Source organism: Prionailurus viverrinus, chromosome B1 (genome assembly GCF_022837055.1).
Source record: "Prionailurus viverrinus isolate Anna chromosome B1, UM_Priviv_1.0, whole genome shotgun sequence".
NCBI classification, from domain to species: Eukaryota; Metazoa; Chordata; class Mammalia; order Carnivora; family Felidae; genus Prionailurus; species Prionailurus viverrinus.
The window spans coordinates 165791287-165808138 of NC_062564.1; the positions used below are offsets into that span (position 1 = coordinate 165791287).

The window sequence follows — 16852 nt, forward strand, 5'->3', positions numbered from 1 at the left end:
CTAAATGGGGGTATTTTTGCCATTAACATACACTTAACTTCAATTAACTACAAATTGAAGTCTAACAAACATAATTAAAATGCATTTTATTGCAAATGAAAAATATACAGAAACATTAACATTTGTAAACTTTCTGAAATGAACAGTACGTATAAACATTTGAAAAATAGAAAATTTCAGGGCTATAGAGTTGATTCAAAATATTTCAGAACATTTCATATAAATTCAGACAAATTACTTTTCCACAAAATTTTGTTAGAATGTGAGCAGTGCACTTAGTTCAGTTTTAGTGGCTCTAAGAAAAAATATTTTTGTTGGAATAATTTTGTATTGGTGTTGAGATAGTATAATGATGGAATTCATTTTCATTTGGATTACGTAAAACAAGATAATGTGACACAAATTAAGAAAAGTTGAAGAATGTATGAGAATTGGCAATGACTGGTACTTAACTATCTGGTAATACGACTCCAACAATCAAAATGTTGATTCAGAGAGAACTAAATCCTATTAAATGCCTCATACATCAGGCACAATGCTGAGTGCGTTCCAAGTATTTCATTTAATACTCTTAAAAAACAAAGGCATTAATTTAATTTTATGCTGCTAAATCTAAAGGGTCTTATGAACATTCTGCAATCTGAACTAAAAATAAAGTCACTAACCATTGCCTAAGAATAAAACGAGGAGTCAAAAAATAAAATGAAACTATTACATTTTCAGAATTCTGGAAAGCTTTCAATTTGGCTGCATGAAGACAGCTCTGTAATCCTTAATGACCCATGTGCCGATAGTTATATAATTAATCTTAAGATATCTATGTGAGATAAAGTATAAATATGAAGATATATACATACATGAAACTACCAGTCAAGACTAACATAGTCTGAATATAGGCTGCCAGCATTTTATTCCTTCTTAGACAATATCTTCCTATTTGGGAAAATTATTCTTAGTTTTAGATTGGCAATAACATTTTAGTTTTTTGATGCAAGTGCCCACCAGGGATTATTTAAGAGTTTTTAAAATATTTCAATGGTTCTCAACATACTTCAACTTATTAAATCTTTCTCAGCCTTTCTCCTGGGTGTATGTGCAGTACCAGTTCATTTTCCAATCCAAGATCCACGTGGGTTCTTGCGTTCCAAAAATCTTTAGCCTGGGCACAATACACGAAGGGCAAAGCTTTGCAACAGGTGGCATTAAGAAATACCTGACACTGAATTTCACTAGAGCAGAGAACCACCATAGCCTCGGGTGGATGTCTTTCATTTCCTCACTAAGAAAGTGTCCTAGAGAAACCAATACAGTTTTTCAACAGGGGGGGAAAAACACTTTAAAAGAATTTTTACAATTTTTAAACACGACCTTTTCAGAAAATACTTTTCCTGCGAACTTCTGTTCATAGCTTATACATCTGATCTACAGTTAAAGTGAAACAGCAATCAACAGAGTAAACACGTACTTGACCTGAGGTATCAACCCATGTGTCTTCCATGGATTATCAGTTTTCAAAAATTAGAATGCACTGAGTTGCACTCAACACTGAAAAGTGCTGAAGAGAAGGTGACGGCCCTTTACAACTTCGCAGTCCTCTCTGGACATCCCTGGGAACATTAGTCATAGCTAATAGAACTGGGAAATGCTGAAGTCCGTCTAATAGAATTCTAAATAATAGAACTTATCATTATGACCCAGAGTGGACTTGAGCTAGGTTACGAACAAATGAAACATTCTGTTGGAACAGAAAAATCCAATCAACCTGAAGGGTTTTTGTTCTTTTTTTCCCCTCTAATATCGTAACTTTTTAGTTAGGATTTTTGTTTTGTTTTGGATGGAAATAAGTTTAGTCTAGAAATAGGTAATTTCTTTCCCATGAAATCAATAAGTGATAAGATACATGTCCATACACATTAAAGGCTACCAAAAATGTTATTCCTGCTGTGTGCTTAGAGACAGGAAAATTGTAAGTTTTAATAAGCAAAAGGTATTTTCCTGTAGTAGTCCCTGAGGTCTTAATATTTTGTTTTCTAGGAAGTTAACTTCCTTTCCTAGTCTCCCAAAACACTTGTCAACAAAATGAATGGAAAACATGGTCAGGATGAAATTCAACAGAAAAAGACAGTCTGCCACTTATTGTGATAGGATATGCATATTTTTGTAAAGATTAGTAACTAATTATAATTTTCTTGATAAGCATGAAAGTGCCAAATTTCAAGGGAATAATTATGATAACTCATTCAGGTTTTTACAAAGATTTTTCTAGTTGTTTCCAAAAGCTTACCCTTTGGGAATCAGACAGTTGAGAAAAACCTAAGTGTGCAATATAATATTAAAATAATGTGCCAATTTACATTTACAGACTTTACAAAAGTCTCTATGTCAACAGGGAAAATGACCTTTGGGATAATAGTAAGAGAAAGGGACAACATGAATATAAGGAACTCCAAAGCTTAAATCATTTGGTCTTCTCCAGAAACTCAATTTTGTCTCACGTTGTTCAGGTTTGAGTTAAAAGAACCCTTGAAACTAATCATTTGCATTTGTTTTTGTGAAAAGAGAAAACACTGTTTCACTTAAGTATTTCTCTCCTTCCTCTATTCTCCCCTTTTGAATTGGTAGTAAGTTTTTATGATCTGCTAATAAATTACAATTCATAAGCTCTTCATGGACTGTGTCTTGTGCATTCTAACCCACCAAGGAGCAGATTTCCAAAGCAGGCCTATTTTTTCTTCCACATTCCCCTCTTCAGCCATCTAGTTTAGAAAGAAAGAAGTTATGGAAGGGGTGGGGGGAGCATCAGTGATCTCGCGTCTCAGTTTTAATAATTTGAAACGATGACTCATCAGAGAATGATGGCTGATGTTCTGCTTATCAGCACATAGCTAATGAATTGAATGAACAGCATCAATTACTATGATGAATTACTATGAACTATGAATTACTATGAACAGCCAAAGAAATGAAGAGCCACCTGGCACAGACAAATATATTGTGACCAGAAGAGTAACTCAGAGACCCATGTAACTCTTGAACTTCTTTTGTGCTCAGGGAATGTTTCAAGTTTGTAGAAATGAAAAACACTGGAAGTCCTCTGGAGGAGGATCCAAACCTTGGTTTTCAAATTTGATGGCTAAAATCGAGGCTTTTTTGGGGGGAGTGGGGGGGAGGCTCACCTCTAAACTATTAGTTAGAACTTTAAAAACGTCAGCTTTCCTAATAGTTCTTCTAAGAATTAGGTATTTCTTGTCCTCTCCAAGTGTCTTACATTGGTTAAAGTTTGGGGTTTCTAGAGACTTTGATCGTCAATCCTGCTAAACAAAGTAATGTCATCATTGTATCCTGGGGTTGAATATTCTGTGTGCTCCAGTAAGACATATTTGTCTTCACTGCCATTCAGCGAGAGGACTTCTTTCTGTGTGGTGGATGTCAGGTCATTCCAGGTAATGTCAGTGTTTTTAAAAGCATGTAGAAGAAAGATGCCATTGATGATGGTGAAGAACCCACTCAGGGTCCCGATGATATCTCCGGCTTTCATGCCATACCATTCTTGGAATAAGATGGCGGAGCAAGTTACTACCATGGACGTGAAGAACACATAATAAATGGGAGTCACAAGAGATGTGTTAAAGGTGTCCAGTGCCTTGTTGAGATAGTTAATCTGTGTCGTCACCGAAAGCACGAGTACACCTAACAAAACAAAGACCAGCGGGTGCTTATAAACTGGCTTCCATTCCAATAGTTCCTTAATGGCAATTCCCAGGCCCTTGACGGAAGAAACTGAAAATGCTCCAATCAATGAACAGATTGAAATGTAGACCAATATATTGGTCTGTCCTTTCCTGGGAGCCACGATCAAAATCAGCACCAACGAGATCACAGTTATGATCACAGCAAAGGAAATAAATCCTGTTTGGAAGAAAAAAAGAATTAGAATTCAGAAAATGCTGATAGGATCATATCTTTATGAAAGCTTGTTAGGAGTGTAGGAGCATAGGTGTTTCAGAAAGGGAAGTGAGATTAAAACAACAAAACCAAAACAACATTTTACTGCATGGCTCTCAATATTTTACAATGGACTATGACAAACATATCTTTTGAATTTCATAGCTAACACTATGGGGCATGGCAGCTATTGTCTGACTGACTTTTTATTTTCAGAGAGGGAAAGTAGCCAAAATTGGGGTTGGAATATATGCCTTTTGCCTCTCCTATCCCCATCTCCTCCTTTCAGGTATAGAGAGGAAGCATGGACAGAACAATACGTTGTGTCACCTTTACAGAAGACTTGTAATACAGTCAAACCTTACTGTATCTCACAACCCACCATGAGGCTTGCAGCCTTTTACAGTATTATCCCAAATTCACTTGAGGAGGAGAGAAAATGGAACCAAATATTGAGTAAGAGTTTCTTTCGGTTGAATCACAGACCTGGGTCTCTCAATTTCATTTCCATTTCATGCAAAGAAGTGACTTCCTCTTCTTGTGGGGCATGGATAACCATCACAGTTGACCCCAATATACTTAATATGCAGCCTATTTTGCCATGAATGTTCAGTTGCTCATTTAAAAAATAGGAAGACAATATTGCACTGTTAGGAGAAGAAAAACAAAAGCACTCGTTCAATTAGCTTTTGATCCCATAGCAGCTCAGAAGTCACACTGTGGCATGTTGCACCCTGTATCCCAGTCACCAATCAACTGATCTGAATATGCTACGTGACGCTGAAAAACCTGATTAATTTTAAAACTCAGAAATGATCGTCAATCAAATCTGCTTAATTGCTTTTGTACCTAAAGAGTTTTCAGGGACATTCTATATCTGTGTAATCTTCCTATGAGAAGTCATTTTCAATTTCCCCATCTTCTCCTATAATGCCAAACAACATAGAAGATCTTTTACATCATACTGGCTTGATACATTCAGGAGATCTGTGCTCACGAAAGGTTCAAAGACAGATACATGCCTAAAGAAGAATCACTCTGCTCAGGGCTGATGTTTGGCTAGTATGCACAAGTACAACCATATGGGTTGCCAAAATATTGAAATATTTCCTTACCGGCTGCTACTGCCCTGATACTTCCACTTATCCAATAGTCCCACTGCTTTGGTTGTCATGGCCTCCGGAAGTCCTGTCGGCCTCACCACAGACACCAGACAGTGGATCCTGATGCTCCACCAGCAGGTCTGTTGTGATTCCTGCACACCAGCCTCCCCTTGACGCCCTGGCACTCCCATCACGGTTGTATCTGTACCAATTTGCATGCAAGACCGTGGCACCGTTACTCGGTGCCTTCTTAGAGTCGTGGTCATGTGGCCACTTGTGAGGACTGCAGCCTCAGCCAAAACACTGCTGCTACTACTGATTACCGCTCCTTGCACAGACAGTGTTCTAGTGCTCTCTGTGTACTGACTCATTTACTTCTCACAACAGTCCTACAAAGAAGGTGAAAAGAAATGGGTAGGCCTAGCCGTAAGCTTTCTACTAGAGGTGGTTAGATAAAAGGAACAGACAAGCGCAACAAAACTGTGGCCTAACTGTAAGAGTTCACGTGCCCGTTGAGCACATTCATCTGGGATCATGATAAAGACCAACTCAGAAAAATGAGATGGACATTCTAGGAACATGAAAATTACCCGTTTCCATTACTAAAAGAAACTCAGAGGTCTCCAAACATAACTATCCTGCAAATAATGTAAGACTTTAAGTGAGAGTTGAAGTTTAACCCAAACACTCTGCTTTTAAACCCTCTGATAATTGTGGTCATTAACCACTATGACAACAGAAAGGACTAAAAGGGCCGTGGCAATGTGTTCAGGTAAGAGAGAGAAAAAAATCCCCTAGGCTTCACTGAATAAACACAAACATAACACGTGATTATTTTATGTTAGCAAGAAATTGGGCCCCCTCTCATGTTTTTCTAAATAACAACAATAACATAATTTATTTCTCATTTCTATTGCGCTTGATTGTGTCTTCTCAAATTAGTTGCGTGATATTTTGTTTTGAGATATGCCTAGCAATATATTTCTTGTGGTTTAAGCTCATCATGCTATTGACATCTCTACAGAAGCCAAGCTCATTTCTCACATACCTTACGAGCACGCTCAGAGCACCCAGCGGGGTGACCAAGGTGGCCGGTGCAAAAGCATAAGCTGCAAAATTCGCCGCTTCTCCGGCTCCCACTGGAAAGCAAGCCGTAGTATTCATATGAGAGATGGACTTGTCAGAAGAGACAAACCAAGGACACAAACAAAATGGTAGACTTCTATGCCAAGGGTACTGACGGATCTAGCTAAAAGGAACAATTTAACTTTTTTAATGGAGGTTGGGGGGAGGATTGGTATTAAGGGATGCAGATAAACTGTGAATACCTGGTGATATGAACTCAATGCAAAAAGTGGTAACAGATGATTACACATTTTAAGTGACTTCCAATAGGGATTTTAGTTACGTCACTACCAAGAACATATTCGGTCACTCTGATAAAATCTAATTAGAGGTAGCTTTAACCTAAGCAAAGAATTTTTCTATTTGTTTAACAATACCTACTGTTACGCAAATGAACAAAAAGCAATGTGGCAAATTAGAGTGCTTTGCAGAGATTTACTGACTGGGCAGGGGATAGCCAGAAATGCCTACCACAGGCCCAGGTAGCCAGGGGTGTCTGAGTTGCACAAGATCCAAAAACACTTTCACAGGATCTTAGAAGCTCGAGGAGATCCAGAGGGCTGTTTTAAAGTCATAAGGATGTGCTCCTGCAATCTTTCTCTCATCTGAGGAACTCTAGATCTCTGTGAAATGATTTCTATAGTGAGAGGAAATCCCTCTAAGAACTACACTCTTGTCTGGGAGCCAAATTATTCTTAGGGGTCACACGTGAACATTTGCCAACAGAAGCCAGTATTTCACAAGGGCAAACTAAGCCAAGAAAACACTTATATTGTAGACAGAGCTTCTGGAACAGATAAAAGACACCAGAATACTTTTTATTTTTCCATCTGCTGCTATGTCCCCGGCCTTCCCCCTCTATACCCCAGGCAAAACTTCAGGAGTACTCAGCTTTAGGGAAACTATCATAAAACACATAGAAAATTCCAGAACAGATAAATTAGGAGACTGCTCTTCTAGGAAAAGGCATGGCAGTTTTCTTCAAAAATTAAGCTTTCTTGAATACTTGATATTATTTATATTTGTATCTCTTATAGACAGCTTTCCAGGAAAATATTAATTTCATAATTGAAGTGCTGTATGTTTGTCAATAGATAAAATCTCTAATGCTGTAGACATCTGCTTTTCTCTCTTCAAAACTAGCATGAACTTTGTACATGATGAGAATAAAATTGTAAATGTAGCCACATAACATTCTCCTTATATTTTCATCCTACTGTGTGGGTAGAGGGGTGGGGAGACACAAGTAGGAGAGAGAGAGAAGGAGAAAAAAAGAATCCAAATCTCTGAAATCTCCCCAGTATGTCCTGGTCAACTTTTGTTCAAATGAAGTAAGAAAACAGAACTGAAAGGGCTATAGACACATTGAAATGATTTTTATGTATCATCTTTTTAGATTCTAACACTAAAGGAAAGTTATCCAATTCCTTTGCATAGGAGGCCCACACAAGTACTGAAATGTGTTGGTTGGTATTGGAAAATAAATGGAAGTTTTTTTGTTTTTTTGTTTTTAATATGAAATTTATTGTCAAATTGGATTCCATACAACACCCAGTGCTCATCCCAACAGGTACTCTCCTCAATACCCATCAGTTTATTCTCAGTTTTTAAGAGTCTCTTATTTTTTGGCTCCCTCCCTCTCTAACCTCTTTTTTTTTTTTTTTCTTCCCCTCCCCCACAGTCTTCTGTTAAGTTTCTCAGGATCCACATAAGAGTGAAAACATATGGTATCTGTCTCTCTCTGTATGACTTATTTCACTTAGCATAACACTCTCCAGTTCCATCCACATTGCTACAAAAGGCCACATTTCATTCTTTCTCATTGCCACCTAGTACTCCATTGTGTATATAAACCACAATTTCTTTATCCATTCATCAGTTGATGGACATTTAGGCTCTTTCCATAATTTGGCTATTGTTGAGAGTGCTGCTATAAACATTGGGGTACAAGTGCCCCTATGCATCAGCACTCCTGTATCCCTTGAGTAAATTCCTAGCAGTGCTATTGCTGGGTCATAGGGTAGATCTATTTTTAATTTTTTGAGGAACCTCCACACTGTTTTCCAGAGTGGCTGCACCAGTTTGCATTCCCACCAACAGTGCAAGAGGGTTCCCGTTTCTCCACATCCTTGCCAGCATCTATAGTCTCCTGATTTGTTCATTTTAGCCACTCTGACTACCGTGAGGTGGTATCTGAGTGTGGTTTTGATTTGTATTTCCCTGATGAGGAGCAACGTTGAGCATCTTTTCATGTGCCTGTTGGCCATCTGGATGTTTTCTTTAGAGAAGTATCTATTCACGATTTCTGCCCATTTCTTCACTGGATTATTTGTTTTTGGGGTGTGGAGTTTGGTGAGCTCTTTATAGATCTTGGATACTAGCCCTTTGTCCAATATGTCATTTGCAAATATCTTTTCCCATTCCGTTGGTTGCCTTCTGGTTTGTTGATTGTTTCCTTTGCAGTGCAGAAGCTTTTTATCTTGATGAGGTCCCAGTAGTTCATTTTTGCTTTTAATCCCCTTGCCTTTGTGTATGTGTCAAGTAAGAAATTGCTGCAGCTGAGGTCAGAGAGGGTTTTGATGGTTTTCCTGCTTTCTCCTCTAGGGTTTTGATGGTTTCCTGTCTCACGTTCAGGTCCTTTATCCATTTTGAGTTTATTTTTGTAAATGGTGTAAGAAAGTGGTCCAGTTTCTTCTGCATGTTGCTGTCCACCTCTCCCAGCACCATTTGTTAGAGACTGTCTTTTTTCCATTGGATGTTCTTTCCTGCTTTGTCAAAGATTAGTTGGCCATACTTTTGTGGGTCTAGTTCTGGGGTTTCTATTCTATTCCATTGGTCTACGTGTCTGTTTTTGTGCCAATACCATGCTGTCTTGATGATGACAGCTTTGTAGTAGAGGCTAAAGTCTGGGATTGTGATGCCTCCCGCTTTGGTCTTCTTCTTCAAAATTACTTTGGCTATTCCATACAAATTTTAGGATTGCTTGTTCTAGCTTTGAGAAGAATGCTGCAATTTTGATTGGGATTTCATTGAATGTGTAGATTTCTTTGGGTAGTATTGACATTTTAACAATATTTATTCTTGAATCCATGAGCATGGAATGCTTTTCCATTTCGTTGTGTTGTCTTCAATTTCCTTCATAAGCTTTCTATAGTTTTCAGCATACAGATCTTTTACATCTTTGGTTAGGTTTATTCCTAGGTATTTTATGCTTCTTGGTGTAATTGTGAATGGGATCAGTTTCTTTATTTGTCTTTCTGTTGCTTCATTGTTAGTGTATAAGAATGCAACTGATTTCTGTACATTGATTTTGTATCCTGCGGCTTTGCTGAATTCATGTATCAGTTCTAGCAGACTTTTGGTGGAGTCTATCGGATTTTCCATGTATAATATCATGTCACCTGCATAAAGTGAAAGCGTGATTTCATCGCTGCCAATTTTGATGCCTTGATTTCCTTTTGTTGTCTGACTGCTGATGCTAGAACTTCCAACACTATGTTAAACAACAGCGGTGAGAGTGAACATCCCTGTCATGTTCCTGATCTCAGGGAGAAACCTCTCAGTTTTTCCCCATTGAGGATGATATTAGCTGTGGGCTTTTCATAAATGGCTTTTATGATGTTTAAGTATGTTTCTTCTATTCTGACTTTCTCAAGGGTTTTTTATTAAGAAAGGATGCTGAATTTTGTCAAATGCTTTTTCTGCATCGATTGACAGGATCATATCATTCTTTTCTTTTATTAATGTGATGTATCACATTGATTGATTTGCAAATGTTGAACCAGCCCTGCAGACCAGGAATGAATCCCATTTGATCATGGTGAATAATTATTTTTATATGCTGTTGAATTCAATTTGCTAGTATCTTATTGAGAAGTTTTGCATCCATATTCATCAGGGATATGGGCCTGTAGTTCTCTTTTTTTGTGCTGGGTCTCTGTCTGGTTTAGGAATCAAAGTGATGCTGGCTTCATAAAATGAGTCTAGAAGTTTTCCTTCCCATTCTATTTTTTTGGAACAGCTTGAGAAGGATAGGTATTTTCTCTGCTTTAAATGTCTGGTAGAATTCCCCTGGGAAGCTATCTGATCCTGGAGTCTTATTTGTTGGGAGATTTTTGATGACTGATTCAATTTCTTCGCTGGTATGGGTCTGTTCAAGTTTTCTATTTCTTCCTGTTTGAATTTTGGAAGCATGTGGGTGTTTAGGAATTTGTCCATTTCTTCCAGGTTGTCCAGTTTGTTGGCATATAATTTTTCATATTATTCCCTGATAATTGCTTGTATTTCTGAGGGATTGGTTTTAATAATTCCATTTTCATTCATGATTTTATCTATTTGGGTCATCTCCCTTTTCTTTTTGAGAAGCCTGGCTAGAGGTTTACCAATTTTGTTTATTTTTTCAAAACACCAACTCTTGGTTTCATTGATCTGCTCTACAGTTTTTTTAGATTCTATATTGTTTATTTCTGCTCTGACCTTTATTATTTCTCTTCTGCTGGGTTTAGGCTGCCTTTGCTGTTCTGCTTCTATTTCCTTTAGGTGTGCTGTTAGATTTTGTATTTGGGATTTTTCTTGTTTCTTGAGGTAGGCCTGGATTGCAATGTATTTTCCTCTCAGGACTGCCTTCGCTGCATCCCAAAGCGTTTGGATTGTTGTATTTTCATTTTCATTTGTTTCCATATATTTTTTAATTTCTTCTCCAATTGCCTGGTTGACCCACTCATTCTTTAGTAGAGTGTTCTTTAACCTCCATGCTTTTGGAGGTTTTCCAGACTTTTTCCTGTGGCTGATTTCAAGCTTCATAGCATTGTGGTCTGAAAGTGTGCATGGTATGATCTCAATTCTTTTATACTTATTAAGGGCTGTTTTGTGACCCAGTATGTGATCTATCTTGGAGAATGTTTCATGTGCATTCGAGAAGAAAGTATATTCTGTTGCTTTGGGATGCAGAGTTCTAAATATATCTGTCAAGTCCATCTGATCCAATGTATCATTCAGGGCCCTTGTTTCTTTATTGATCCTGTGTCTAGATAATCTATCCATTGTTGTAAGTGGAGTATTAAAGCCCCTGCAATTACCACATTCTTATCAATAAGGTTGCTTATGTTTGTGATTAATTGTTTTATATATTTGGGGGCTCCCGTATTCAGCACATAGACATTTATAATTGTTAGCTCTTCCTGATGGATAGACCCTATGATTATTATATAATGCCCTTCTTCATCTCTTGTTACAGCCTTTAATTTAAAGTCTAGCTTGTCTGATATAAGTATGGCTACTCCAGCTTTCTTTTGACTTCCAGTAGCATGATAGATAGTGCTCCATCCCCTCACTTTCAATCAGAAGGTGTCCTCAGGTCTAAAATGAGTCTCTTGTAGACAGCAAATAGATGGGTCTTGTTTTTTTATCCATTCTGATACTCTATGTCTTTTGGTTGGCGCATTTAGTCCATTTACATTCAGTGTTATTACAGAAAGATATGGGTTTGGAGTCATTGTGATGTCTGTGAGTTTCATGCTTGTAGTGGTGTCTCTGGTACTCTGTGGTCCTTGGAACATTTCACTCACAGAGTCCCCCTTAGTATCTCTTGTAGGGCTGGTTTAGTGGTGATGAATTCCTTCAGTTTTTGTTTGTTTGGGAAGACCTTTATCTCTCCTAAGCTGAATGACAGACTTTCTGGGTAAAGGATTCTCGGCTGCATATTTTTTTCTGTTCATCACATTGAAGATTTCCTGCCATTCCTTTCTGGCCTGCCAAGTTTCAGTAGATAGATCCGTCACTAGTCTTATCGGTCTCCCTTTATATGTTAGAGCATGTTTATCCCTAGCTGCTTTCAAAATTCTCTCTTTATCCTTGTATTTTTCCAATTTCACTATGATATGTCGTGCAGAAGATCGATTCAAGGTACGTCTGAATTGAGTTCTCTGTGCCTCTTGGATTTCAATGCCTTTCTCCTTCCCCAGATCAGGGAAGTTCTCAGCTATGATTTGTTCAAGTACACCTTCAGCCCCTTTTTCTCTCTCTTCAGCTCTTCTGGAATTTCTATTATATGGATGTTGTTCCGTTTGATTACATCACTTAGTTCTCTAATTCTCCCCTCATACTCCTGGATTTTTTTATCTCTCTTTTCCTCAGCTTCCTTTTTTTCCATAATTTTATCTTCTAATTCACCTATTCTCTCCTCTGCCTCTTCAATCTGAGCTGTGGTCGCCTCCATTTTATTTTGCACCTCATTTATAGCATTTTTAGCTCCTCCTGACTATTCCTTAGTCCCTTGATCTCTATAGCAATAGATTCTCTGCTGTCCTCTATACTTTTTTCAAGCCCAGTGATTAATTTTATGACTATTATTCTGAATTCTTGTTCCATTATATTGCTTAAATCGTTTTTGATTGATTCATTAGCTGTTGCTACTTCCCGGAGTTTCTTTTGAGAATTCTTTCGTTTCGTCATTTTGGATAGTCCCTTGGGTGGCGCAGAACTGCAGGGCACTTTCCCTGTGCTGTCTGGAGTAACTTGTGTTGGTGGGTGGGGCTGCAGTCAGACCTGATGTCTGTCTCCTGCCCACTGCTGGGGCCACAGTCAGACTGGTGTGTACCTTATTTTCCCCTCTCCCGGGGGCAGGACTCACTGTGGATGGTGTGGCCCCCGTCTGGGCTACTTGCACACTGCCAGGCTTGTGGTGATGCTTTGATGGGATCTGGCCTATTAGCTGGGATGGAATCGCAAGGTGCACAGGGGTGGGAGGGGCAGGCTTAGCTCGCTTTGCTGTAGGTGGTCCCCTGCAGGAGGGGCCCTGCAGCACCAGGAGAGAGGCAGACCTGTCAGAGGGATGGATCCACTGAAGCACAGCGTTGGGTGTTTGCACAGTGCAAGCAAGTTCAGTGACAGAAACTGGTTCCCTTTGGGATTTCGGCTGGGGGATGGGAGAGAGAGAGATGGCGCTTGCCAGTGCCTTTGTTCTCCACTGAGCTGAGCTCTGTCTTCTGGGGCTCAATAACTCTCTTTCCCAATGTCCTCTCGCCCTCACTGCTCTCCGAGGGCAGAGCTGTTCACTTTTAACATTGCACATGTTAAGTCCTGCTGGCTGTCAGAACTCATGGAGTCCAGCCCTTCCGCCTTTGCAAGCCAGACTTTGGGGGCTCTGCCTTGCCGGGCGGGCCGCCCCTCCATGACCCCCCCTCCCGCCTCCCTCCCGCCAGTCCATGTAGCATGCACTGCCTCTCCACCATTCCTACCCTCTCCCGTGGGCCTCTTGTCTACGCTTGGCTCTGCAGAGTCCATTCTGCTAGTCTGGTGGTTTTCTGGGTTATTTAGGCAGATGTGGGTGGAATCTAAATGATCAGCAGCATGCAGTGAGCCCACCGTCCTCCTACACTGCCATCTTCTCGGTCCAGGTCTAATAAATGGAAGTTTAAGGCTTCTTGCTGCAGAGGGAGATGACAAGCAGGAGGTATGAAACTACAGTTTATGAGCTCCTATCTTTGGAAGTTTTAGGGTTGGGATTTCAGAGAAGTTAGGGGAGGAGATAGAAATCTGCAAACGTGCCTGTGAGCATCAACACTGCCTTCTATTTGCACAGCATATGAGCATCTACAAGGTGCTCTCCCATCCAACAGTCTCATGTAGTCCTCAGAGCAAGTCTGGGGGGAGGGGGGTGCTGACAGCCTTCATCTTCTTTCCATTCCTTCCATGCTTAGCACCCAGAGGGGACTTTAATTTGCCCATATTTTGGGCCTGACCAGGAAAATGCAGCCATTCGTTAGTCAACATGCAGCTAGAACAGTCACAGATTTGAATTAGGAGCAGGGAAATGTGGGAAGAAGGCATTTTCCTCAATTGTTCTGGGGAATAAAATATAACAGAAGGGGAAGCTTGTGATAAAATATAGTAGTTTCAGATGTTAACTTTTTTCTATGACAGTACTGAGAACATGGGGGGGTGCAGGGAGAGGAGAGGAAAAATTAATTCTAAATATATATGACTTACTTTGTATGTAAGACAACATATACCCACACGAAAATTTCTAGACCTTTATGCCATCCTTACCAAGAAGATAAACTAATCATTTTTGAGCAATCCCATGTAATTTATTTATCATTTTACAAGCATGCACTATTCTCAGCAGTAAGGACTTACTTGAGAGTAATCCTGCCCACCAGAGCCATTCCTTGAGGTAAGAATGTCCACCTTGTCCTAAGAAAATAAGAACAATTAAAATTTAGTTCGGAACTGGAGGAAGAAGTTCGAAAGAACTGACTGCTGGGAAAAGTAATGGAAAACGGTTGGAAGAGGCAAGATGTAAGGCCAACTCAGCATAGCTAGTCTTTAGCTTATTTACTTGGTCACTTCTATTGGTTTTGATTATGTCACTTTTGATTTTTATAGAAAGTAAGTTTTTACATTTGCAAGAAAATCTTATTTAATCATTATGTTTAGTGTATTTATGCCTGCCAGAGATGTGGACATAGACTCTAAATACTTTGCTTCACCCACAGTTAAAATTAAAGACAAAAACTGTATATTGTAAATTACATCAGTACCTAATGAGGACCTAGAAGGGAAAAAGATGGTTAACATACAAGCTTTTGAGATTTTGGATAGTCAATCAGAGAACAACAAGTATTAGCCAGTAGGACTCTCCTTATTCTTTACCTTGGCATCATGAAACTGAGTTTCTCTCTAGTTTACTGAAAAGGATAAGAAGCTTTCGTGAGATATTCAAAGGGTTATCTTTTCTTTACTGTAATCTGTGACCTAAAGTCATTGCTATGTTTGCTATAGAAAATGGAATTTTCTCACCAATTCAACATACTTAATCCTGTGTCTTTGACCAGATTTTGTTACAATTAAATGAAACAGAGTATATTAGCTGTGAAGATTATCTTGCAAGGTAGTTTATTTATTTAGGATTTTCTTCTTATAAAATGTGCAAGTGATTAAACTGGAATATTACAATATGATTTCATAATCTATCTTTAAAAAACTTAATAATATATTGCAAATATTTTTCTCATGTCCTTATTTAATGGCTTAATATTACTTCAAAATCTGGCGTATCATTATTTACTTAACCTGTGTGCAACTACACACACACACACACACACACACACACACACACACCGAGTTTCTAGTTTTGTTCTCATTACATAAAACCTTTAAATAAATATCCTGTTATGTAACTATAGGTGTCATTCTTGTTCACTTCTTAGGATACATTTCCAGAAGTGAAATTATTAGGTTTTAAGACATTAACATTTTTAAGCTTTACCAAATTTCTCTTAGGAAAGTTTGTACCCATATATGCTGCCTCCAGCAATGTTTGGGAGGGCTATTTATTTTCCAAATTCCCTTACCAGCATAAGGCCTTTTAACGAAAAAACGAAATCTTGTTAAAATGGTAGACAACAACCCAGGAGCTCATTGTTATATAGTTGGTGTCTCTTTGGGTACTAGTGAAATAATATTTACTTCTATCTGTTTATTGACCACTTGCATTTCTTGCTTTGTGAGTTTCTTATTTATGTACTTTGCCTATTTTACCTTAGGGTACTAATCTTTTTCTTATCACCTATAGTCACTCTTTATATATTATGGATCTTAATATCATTTGTCTGTCATATATTTTGGAAACATGCCCCCCCTCCCATGTCATTTGGTTTTTAGTTTCAGTTAAGGTGTTTCCATGTAGGATTTTTTAAAAAATCAATTTAGGTAATCTCTTCTTTCATATAGAATAGCTTCTTCCTTTATCTGTATGGTTAGAAAGACCTTCTTTGAGGTTTTTTGAAAAAAATCATTTCATTTTAAATTGCTGAATAGTATGAAGTAAAACTCTTACATTTTTCTCCTCTAATTTTTGCCGATTGTCTCAACACTTTAAAAAAAAATGTTTATTTATTTTGAGAGAGAGGGAGAGAGTGCACGCACCCACTCTCATGCAAGCCAGGGTAGGGCAAAAAGAGAGAGAGAGAGAGAATCCCAAGCAGGCTCTGCATGCTGTCAGTGCAGCGCCTGATGCGGGGCTCAGTCTCACTAACCGTGAGATCATGACATCGTCATGAGTCGTGAGTCGTATGCTTAATCTACTGAGCCACCCAGGTGCCCCATTAACACTTTTGATTGAATAAGCCATCCTTTCTCCAGTGAATTGAAATGCCACTTTAAAAAATCATATGTTAAATTGTTATACGTACTTGGGTCCCTTTATAAGTTTTCAATTATCTTTCATTTTTTTGTCTATCTTTTTTAGTGCCAGTACCAAACTGTTTTAATTACTATAGCATTATAGTATGTTTTATTTCTGATAGTGCAAATCTCCAATAGTACTTTTATGAACCTATTTGTGCAATTTGTAGTCATTTTTCCATATGAACCTTAGAATATTATTTAGCTCTTCTATGATATTCTTGATAAGAAAGAATAGAAATTCATGGTTAATGGAGGGTAGTCAAGCTAAGTTACTTAGCATGTGAAATATCACTATAGTAACAGCAACCTAATTCTGCTATCCATTTACTGATTTAACAAATACTTATTGGGTGTCAAACACTATGCTAGGGAAGGTTCCCGCTCTTGTGAATCTACTATCAATAAACAAGTAAATAAACATAAAATGTACAGTGACAGATTTTTTAGGTACAATGAAAGAAACCCTTAGGGCAATGATAGAGAGTAAC

General features: G+C 38.4%; 1 protein-coding gene across 5 annotated transcripts in view; it reads right to left on the reverse strand.

Moving 5' to 3' along the window:
- The window catches only part of NIPAL1 (NIPA like domain containing 1), a 56900-nt gene that overhangs the window by 26497 nt on the left and 13551 nt on the right, over window positions 1-16852 (reverse strand). For 4 of the 5 annotated variants that reach the window (XR_007151613.1, XR_007151614.1, XR_007151612.1 and 1 more), the window contains exons 3-6: window positions 14313-14369; window positions 6097-6187; window positions 4432-4592; window positions 1466-3909 (exon numbers count right to left, since the gene is read on the reverse strand). Coding sequence is in view for 1 of the 5 variants with exons in the window: in XM_047856406.1 (XP_047712362.1) it covers window positions 3290-3909; window positions 4432-4592; window positions 6097-6187; window positions 14313-14369 (929 nt within the window). In the remaining 4 variants the exon portion in view is untranslated. Of the gene's footprint in view, window positions 1-151; window positions 3910-4431; window positions 4593-6096; window positions 6188-14312; window positions 14370-16852 lie in introns of those variants that run through there. The other variant, XM_047856406.1, reaches the window with a different exon arrangement.